The 9876-nt window shown below is 36.3% G+C and overlaps 1 protein-coding gene across 4 annotated transcripts in view; it reads left to right on the top strand.

The window, feature by feature from the left end:
- Positions 1-9876, top strand: part of LOC106881175 (unconventional myosin-XV) — a 324434-nt gene that overhangs the window by 301557 nt on the left and 13001 nt on the right. For all 4 annotated transcript variants that reach the window (XM_052973940.1, XM_052973938.1, XM_052973939.1 and 1 more), the window contains 4 exons: positions 1204-1274; positions 4903-4985; positions 6767-6903; positions 7978-8072. In XM_052973940.1, coding sequence (XP_052829900.1) covers positions 1204-1274; positions 4903-4985; positions 6767-6903; positions 7978-8072 — 386 coding nt within the window. The remainder of the gene's footprint in view (positions 1-1203; positions 1275-4902; positions 4986-6766; positions 6904-7977; positions 8073-9876) is intronic.

The following is a 9876-nucleotide window of genomic DNA, read 5'->3' as shown; positions in this document are numbered from 1 at the left end:
ATATATATATATATATATATATATATATATATACACACACGTGTGTGTGTCCCAGTACTGTTTGACAACTGTTCTTGGTGTGTTTATGTCTCCTTTAACTTATCAGTTTGGCAAAAGAGACCGACAGAATAAGTAGCAGACTTGAAAAAGAAAAGGGGTGGGATCAATTTATTCGACTAAAATTTCTTCAAAGCAGTGCCCCAGCATGGCCACAGTCTAATGACTGAAACAGATAAAAGATAAAGGGTACTTATATCAAATGTTTACCTTAATTTCAATTCATTCACAGAGCAAGAAATTTATGTATGAGATTATTATTTTGACGGAGTAGGAAAACATTTGGGGGCGGGGAGACTGAAAATAGAATTAACACAATTCAAAGAAAATTCCTGATGTAGAAATTGCAACAAGAACACTTGCGCTATGACCCCCACAGAGTTAACGATAGCAGGAATTTAATCTTTAAAGAGGTTGTTATTAGTTTTTTAAATTTTTTTTTTTTAATTTCAGTTGCAAAATGTTCTTGGAAAGTGTTAAATGAGCAGTTTTACTGGGAAAATGGTTTTAAAAATATCTAAATTTGTTGATCAAGTTTCATGTATCATTTTATCTTAACTGAAATATATTATTTCATGAATTTCTGCAACTTCAGTAGTCTGTATGATAATGTTGTGTCTTTTAATATAGTAACTGCTTCTGTTCAAAGAAGAGACATTGTTGAGGGCATTCTTCCGATCATATGCAGCAATAACATATCACAATGCACCTTCACAAGTCATATTGACTCATAGGTGTGGTTTCTTCGTTTCTCTGGTGTATATATTCCCCCCACAGGATGTGACACTGGTCTGTTGCAGGATTATTCATTTCTGCTAGCTGAGTGGGCTGGAGCAACATGAAATGAAGTGTTTTGCTCAAGAACACAATGCATCACCAGGTTCAGGAATTGAAAGCACAATTTTACAGTCTTGGGTCTAACACCCTAACCATGTGCCTCCACGATGTATCATAATGTGTAAGGTGTGAAGGTATGTGGCTTAGTGGTTAGGGCATTCAGTTCACAATTTGACCAAGGTTGACCAAGGCTAAACAAGCACCACCACAACTGCCACTACCACCAATGCCATAAGATACATTATTCACAAGTGAAATGGTTCTTAATATAATACTGACCCCGTTTTTTTCCATCTAATATTATTTCAGAATTGATGTCATACATGGGAGATCTCCCTCAAAGCAAGCATGAAGCACAGTGTGCTCTGAGAATACTGAAGGTAAGTCGAGAGCTTCTAAAGACTGCAGACTTCTGAAAGGCCAACGTAAGTTCTATCAAATGGATAGAATTTAGTCAGATATATTCATTATCATTGGCACTTTTGTGCCAATGATGATGAATATATTTCTATATTTTAAGTTTCAAGGGGTTGAGTTCCAATGTCAGATTTGATAAGGTTTCTACAGCTGGTTGCCCTTCTTGATGCCAACCATCTTAAAGAGGGTACTGAGTGCTTTTATTCATGCCACCAGCACTAGTGAGGTTACCATGTAACTTGCAAGACAGAGGGAAGAGGTGAAAGCTCCCACTACTGAGAGAGGAGTACCTGAGAGGGAAAGTCAAGGTGGGTGGCTTTATGGATTGGTCAGAAAACTTTGAAGTGAAGAGCACTAAGGGATGGGACAGTTGGATCGTAAGTTCGAGAGGAGTATGCAGATTGGTTTCTGCAGTAAGTTAAACTCTAGAATCAGTAGAGCATCTCACAAAACGCCTTGAAGTATTTTTTCCAGTTTCTTGTATTCCAGGGTCAGTGTTACATAAAAAGCACTCATGCTGGGGCCACATATGAAGCCCCAAATGCACTGTGTAAAGTGGTTGGCATTAGAAAGGGCATCAAGCTGCAGAGACAATGCCAAAACAGACAATTGGAGCTTGGTGCAGCTCTCCAGCTGGCCAACTCCTGTCAAACTGTCCAACCCATGTCAGCATGGAAAATGGACGTTAAAGGATGATGATGATTAAGTTTTAACTTTAGGCAATAGATGCTTTACTTTATTTGTTTCCCTTCTCACAAACACCCCCAGAACACTGACCATGGAACTCATAACACTGGGTGTGTGGAGAGATTCTTTATGAAGTTAACAATTTTAAATTTCAACTGTAGCATACTTTCACCAGCAAATGTAGTCACTCAAATTGCTAGAAATAGCAGTTGTTCACTTTATTTTGCATGGTAAACTTAATCTGTCACCCACTTTAACACCTCTACCTAATTCTTGGGATGCCTTTAGTGAACTTCACTTTGTTACAAGCATTTCAAGCAAATCTCGAGACAGGATATTTTCCTTCTTTTATTGTGCCATCTTGGAGGCCCTGATAAGTATCATGGATGCTATCTTTCCTCTTATAATTAATCCATTAAAAACATCTACTTCAAATCACATTCTACTGTCTTAGTCTAATATACACTATATTTGAAGTAAAAAACACAGTGGTTACAGCTGGAATACCCTTGATCATAAGTTTACTGCATCAGGGTAAACTTGCCTTGGGCTAAACAACAACTGAATGTGTCAAACTGTAGAAGGGCAACCAAATTACCAGAACACCACCAATTACAACTGTCTGAGATCCAAATTCATACAAGATCTAATCAACAAAAACCACTTGAACTTCAACATCCATTGAATTTTTTTTGCCTCTACCTCTTATATAAAATATCAATCTTTAGGGAACAGCACTTAATTTTCCAACGGGTTTAATCTGTGGGGGCCCTGCAGTGCCAACTAAATAACAAGACTATCAATACAAAATCTGTTTTTTTCTGTTGAAGTAGTTACTAATCTCCAACCATACATACACAATCAGAAACACATACACAAGCACTTACATATTGGATATAAAAAAAACACTTCAGTTTTTCACTGCTCAACTGAGTTTTATTGTGCAGTTTATGTAAAATTTTATACATTTAAAACATATTCTTTCATCATTATAAAATAAAAGATCTCCTAAAATATCAAACATAACAACCCTTAAGATTTTCTGATTAGAAACTAGGTCTATAAGCATATGCATTATATAACTGTGTAAGTGTTTATGCATGTATGTATAATTGTGTATAAATGTTCATGTATGGGACATGAATAAAAGCAGACACAGCTAAGCAGTTAAGTTGATTTCATCATCATCTTTTAATGTCTATTTTTCATACTGGCAAAATTTACACATCTCAAAATTCTTGTGCTGAATATTACTACATAACATTTTTGGTGAACATCTTTTGCAGTCGCTTTGAGTAATTGTGAGTTATGTCAACCTTTAACAGACAACCTATAGTCATATGGCACACACACTGTCATGCTAAGCATGCTTAAGGACTACATCAAGAGTAGAAGTATCTATGGGATACTCAGCCATATTGTGACATATTGTGGGATCAAGCCCCCAAACCCACATGGTTGTGAAGCCAATTTCTTAACTACACAGACACAACTGCACCATTTATTTACATATTCTGATATGAAGAGTAGAAGTTTTGAAAAAAAAACGCCTGCAAGTGACATTGTTAGGCTTCTTTTGCTGTTTACATTGCACTGCTATCTAGGGAGAGACGTGCATAGGAAGTAGTGCAGAAAAATTTAGCAAAAATAATAAAATAAAGACAAAAAAAAAAATCACCAATATTCTCCATATGTGAAGAAATTAGAACTGCGTATTGTTAACAACAAGATAGATATAAATATTCGGCAGCCAGAAGTAAATGTTTCTACCCAATCCGTATCAAATTTATCAAATGAAAAACTATCTATTGTTGGCCAATTTCTACCACACACACACAGACATACACACACACACAGTAATTCTATTGTTGGTAATCATATTTATACAACAAATGCCTTTTGTTTAAACATAATGTCTCAGAGCATGTGTCTATTATGCATTTTTGCAACACAGGGGTGTTTGCTTTCAAATTATTATTATTATTATTATTATGATTCTTATTATTTTTATTATCATTATTTTCTTTTTAAAAAAACCATTATTTTTATTAGTGTTTCTATATTTCTTTTATGTGTGTGTGTGTGTGTGTGTGTGTGATCTTAATATCTAAAGTCAACAAACATTGACTGAGAAAGTGACTCAGTACACGATGTAGTCAAATATTTATTTATTTGCAAATGGAAAACAGGGAGTGAGAGAGGAGAGCTTGATCATGACCTTCAAGTTTCACTAAAGATTCTTATCAACCAAACCACTTGATATGCTTCTTCAACACACACACACATGTGCATGCACATACTTTAAATAAAGTGATCCAGTAGCCTATTATTCTGGAGCTTTCCTGAATGACAAGGCACCAGTTCCTCAAACAATAAAGCCTATTCCAGTCTAGAAACCAGCAACATGTTGGGAAATCTCCAGAGTAACTTGGTTACAAGATCAACCTGAATAAACTTTTACTCTATGCTATGCTATTGAGTACTTCTTTTGCCATTCATTATAACCCTCACATATATATAAATACATAGGTGGGAGTTGGATATGCTCAAACTATTCCAACTTCTTCATGCAGTACTAGGTCCATGGCAAGAAGAATGCCTATAAGAGAAATCCAAGTTAAGCTGATGTGGAGATAGAGACACAAGATTTCTTAACTTGACAGCTGTTTCAGGAAGTTTGAATTTCTTGAAACGGCTGTCAAGTTAAGAAATTTTATATTCTGCATATTCTATGTTCTATACAAATATATTCATATATATGTGTGCACCTATATATATATCTTAAGCATAATTGTGTTTATCTTCATTACTACCTCTGTAGATATGCACAAGCACACACACACACACAAATATATAAGGTTACAGTGTTTTAACTTATTTCTCTGTTTTGTCTAAATTATGCAGATCTGCCACAAGTACCCTGAGTTAAGAGATGAAGTGTACTGTCAACTGTGTAAGCAGACAACAAATAACAAAAGTCCTAAAGCGTGAGTAAACATTTCAATAATTGGTTTGTTTTGTGTTTGCCTATGGTATGTGTGTTTATGAAACTTAAGATGGGTGTGAGTAATGCAAATACCATGTTAGAGAAAGGGTTAAATATCCTGTGTATACCTGTTGCCCTATGTTTGTCTAAGCTATAACATTCCAGAAATTACAGATACTGTCAATTATAAGTGGCAGTTATGGAAACAGAATCTCAGAATATTACTCTTAAAGCTATTCCCTTCACAGTTGGGCAGATATCACATGTCTTTTATTTCTTTTATCTTTTACTTGTTTTAGTTATTAGACTGTGGCCATGCTGGGGCACTGCCTTAAACAACTTCATAGTTGAATGAAGGTGCAGATGTGGCTGTGTGGTAAGAAGCTTGCTTCCCAACCACATGATTCCTGGTTCATTCCCACTGCATGGCACTATGGGCAAGTGTCTTTTACTCTAGCCTCAGACCGACTAAAGACTTGTGAGTGGATTTGAGAGACAGTAACTGAAGGAAACCCATCGAATGTGTGTGGGTGTCTTTGTGTCTGTTTGTTCCTTCCCCTTCCCCACCACTTGACAACCATTGTTGGTGTGTTTACAGCCCCATGACTCAGTGATTCAGCAAAAGAAGCTCATTTAATAAGTACTAGACTTTGAAAAAAAAAAAAGCCCTGGGTGTTTTTATGTGGCTCCAGCATGGGTGCTTTTGCATGGCACCAACACCCACAAGCTCACAAGACTGGGATCTCTTGGCTGAGAGGGAGATGTAGAGGACATGGTTGTATGCATTGATAGCAATGATTTTCTCAAGCAAACTACCAGAAGTCTCAGTCCTTTGCCATCTCCTCTGTGAGGCCCAACATCTGAAGATCATTTCTCATCACTTCATTCCACATCTTCCTGGGTCTACTCCTTCCACACATTCCCCTCAACAATAATAGTAAATTTATCACTAAAATAAATTAATATAAAAGCTAATAATGACTTGGTCTCCAATTGTCTTGCTCTCTCCATCAGTGGGGTTTGACCATCCTATTTGGTTGCAAATGATGGTAATTTTTCTCAATCGAGAAGGAAGCTTCCTTCTTTACCTGTCACTGTAGGAGAGTCTAAGAGCAGAAGCTAGAATAACTATCCTGTATCTATCTACACTTTTGGCTGGCAATAGATGAAAAATCTTGTAGCTAAGAACAGTTGCTCTGATGAGATTCTGTCCACTTCCATCCACCAAATTTCATAAAGCTTTGGTTAACCAAGTTTATGATCTTATGATAAAAGGCATTTTTCCCAGGAATCATGCAGTGGAATATACCACACACAGACACACACATCAATAGATGGTATATTTTTTAAAATGACCAACACATGTACAGCCTTGACACATTGCTCAACTAAATAGAAATAGCAACCAATTATCTCTTGGTTCACAACCTACCATCTTATAAAAAAGGAAAGCAACACTAAAGGGAAGAATACATTAATTAAAAAAAAACATCTGGGATGGTCACAGCTGGAATACCTTTGATTATGTCTGTTGTATTAGAGTTGACCAAGGGCTAAATAGTAAAGCAGATCTTATTGTGGAGTGAAAGCAGGAAACATTCTTCCGCTAGTTAATGATGTAGGAGTGGCATGATGTTGGAAATAAACACATGTTCATCAAACAGTTCTCTGTCTGTCTCGTTATATTCACATTAAACTAAATTGAATAATTTCAAAAAGTTTAATTTCAGGAGATAAAAAGAGAGAAAAGCAAATCACTTACCTTTCATTTCTATTTTTCAGGAAAAGCTTGATCCGTGCCTGGAGATTTTTCGCATTATTCGCAGCCTACAATGACTGCTCTGGTACACTGAAACCCTACCTTCTGAAGTATTTGACAATTGCTGCCACAGATACATCAGATCCAAATAACATTTGCAGTGAGTATAGAAAGTGATATTAAATGTTACTGGTAACTTCATTTTTGTATCTGGTTTGCAAAATTCTTTATGTGAATCGGTGTGTTGAAACGAATTTCATTGTATCTAAGGAAAGTCATTATGCAAATATTAACACACACTGGTGTCACGTAAAAATCATCCAGTCCATACTGTAAAGTGATTGGTGTTTGGAAGGGCATCCAGCTATAAAAACCCTGCCAAAACAGACACAAAAGTCTGGTGCCGTCTTCTGCCTGGCCAGCTACTGTCAAACCATCCAACCCATGCCCGCATGGAAGGTGGACATTAAACAATCATGAGGACATGCACTGGTTCAGTTCCACTCTTTTATGATTATCTTATTGGTTAAATAGCTAAGTAACTAATCAATTGTTTGTTCAACTTGATTAAAAAATAAATCAAATAGTTAGTTGGATATTTAACCAGTTGATTAATTATAAAGGAGTGGAATTGAACCAGTGCATGTGTTAATATTTGCATATTATCTCTCCCTAGACACACTAAATGCTTTTGATAACTTATTGAAAGATCATTTTTAATTTAAGGTAGAAATACAGCACTTGCCCAAGGTGCCACACAGTGGGACTGAACCTGGAACTATGAGATTAGAAAGCAAGCTTCTTACTATACAGCCACTCCTGCACCTATATAAACAAGTATATGTATATATATGCATGTACATATGCATATCTATATATATGTGTGTGTGTGTGTGTGTGTGTGTGTGTGTGCACACAATGGGCCTTTGCAATTTCCAGCCATCAAATGTCATTCACAAGTTATTAGTCATTCTGAAGCTACAGTAGAGGAGAGTAGCCTAACATATAGTTCAGTGGGATTGAACCTGGAACTGTGTGGTTTTGAAATGAACTTATAGACACAAGTATAGCCATGTGGTTAACGACTAGAAATTCTCAGAAAAAAAAAAAAATAATAATCCCCTCTGTCTCTGCTTGTATCTACTTATCTGTGTTGCTGCCTTTCGTACTTATCTACTCCTGATATATTCCCTCCCTCAATCTGAACAAATATCTTTACCTTCTCCGTTCACAGCTGGTGCTGATATATGCTTGAAGAACCTAAGAAAGACTCTACGATATGGAGGTCGGAAAAACGTTCCTTTAGAAGAGGAAATTATAAATATTACTGTAAGTTATCTCTATTTCTCTAATTGACGTAAATATTTTTTTTTTTTAGTTAAAGGAATGAATGGGGGTGGGGATTACTGAAGGAGACCTTCAGTAAGAAAAATGCAGGTAAGTGGAGGTGGGTAACATACTTAATACTGTGAGCCTCAAAATTTTAATTAAAATTACACTTGTAGTGAGAAAAACACTCATTAGCTTATTAATTAATGATGACCAAGTATTTAAATTTTTGAGTTGACATTCACCAGAAGCATGCTTCATGAGAACCACATAACACACCGACCAAAGATGATAAATTTTTGCTACAGGATTTTATTTCTTGTTTGCAGTCTACCTCTGGGGTCTTCTACTGGAAGGTTTTGCCCATAAAACCTGTCCATTGGCTCTTTCCTAGAACATTCTTACCCTCATGACCATAGTGTCAGAGCTGTGATCTCTCAATTCGGAGAAGTGGTGACTCTACTTGGCCTGCCTCTCTGATCTCTAAGTAGACCTCTATTAAGTAACATTACTCCAAAGACTCTTCAAAGGAAAGAAAGAAACCCTGCTGGTATTTGAGATCATATTCCTACAATCATTACCCAAGTTTCATGACCCTTGGAAAGGGTAGACATGAGCACCTAATCAAAGCTAGTGAGTTTGGTTTTTACACTTACCTCCTTTCTGACAGGACCCAATGGAAGGTGTGCTTGGGGACTATGAACCCATAACTATCCCAGAAATAAGTGAGCAAAGAAGATGAGATGAAGAATTTGGTTGTTGCAGTATTGTGATAAAATATTCCATACTCAAAAACAATATTTAAGTCAGACAGATGTTGCACTGCAAATAGGAATCACAAGTTTACACACACTAAGCACCTACTTAGTTAACAACATTTATCTCAGATTGAGTGCCAATAGAAGATAAAGGGGTAACTTTACTGAATTGAGATATTTTAACTGGATCTTCAAAATCTTATCTACAAAACACCTCTTTATATTTTTCTATCTTTGTTAGAATTAAATTAGGCAGTTACACAAGGTGTGACCGCCACCAATTTTGACTATATCTACATAGTCCCACTGTGTGGCACCTTGAGCAAGTGTCTTCTTCTACAGCATTGGGCCAACCAAACTGAAAGAAGCTTGTCGTATATATATATATATATATATATATATATATAAGTACGTATGTATGTATCTGTGTGTGTTTGTCCCCACTCACCATCACTTGACAACTGATGTTGGTGTGTTTACATCCCCATAACTTAGAGACTGATAGAATAAGTACCAGGCTTAAAAAGAATAAGTCTTGGGGTTGATTTGTTCGACCAAAGGCAGTGCTCCAGCAAGGCCACAGTCAGATGACTGAAACATTGAATTATCATGTGTGTGTGTGTGTGTATATATATTATATATTATATATACATACATACATACAGGGTGATCGCTAGAAAATCAGAAAATGTGAAGGCAAAGCTAACAAACATTAATTAGATCATCAATAAACTGTGTGATAGGTGGTTTCTGATTTGTTGTTTCTGTTACCAAACATTTTGAACATTTGTGAGTGTTAATATGATATCACACTTTGTGATGCTTATTGCTTACCTCAAACAGCTCTTGTGAAACTATAAAACGGCATTTAACGAATTTTCTGCTTTTCTGGTGACCACTTTGTTTGTATATATCATTATCATCATACTTGTGTGTATATATCATAGTCATCATCGTTTAACTTCTGCTTTCCATGCTGGCATGGGTTGGACGGTTTGACTGAGGTCTGGAGAGCCAGTGGCTGCACCAGGCTCCAATCTGATCTG

Source organism: Octopus bimaculoides, chromosome 17 (assembly GCF_001194135.2).
Source record: "Octopus bimaculoides isolate UCB-OBI-ISO-001 chromosome 17, ASM119413v2, whole genome shotgun sequence".
NCBI classification, from domain to species: domain Eukaryota; kingdom Metazoa; phylum Mollusca; class Cephalopoda; order Octopoda; family Octopodidae; genus Octopus; species Octopus bimaculoides.
Note: the sequence above shows the minus strand (reverse complement) of the source record. Positions and strands in the feature narration are given on the sequence as shown.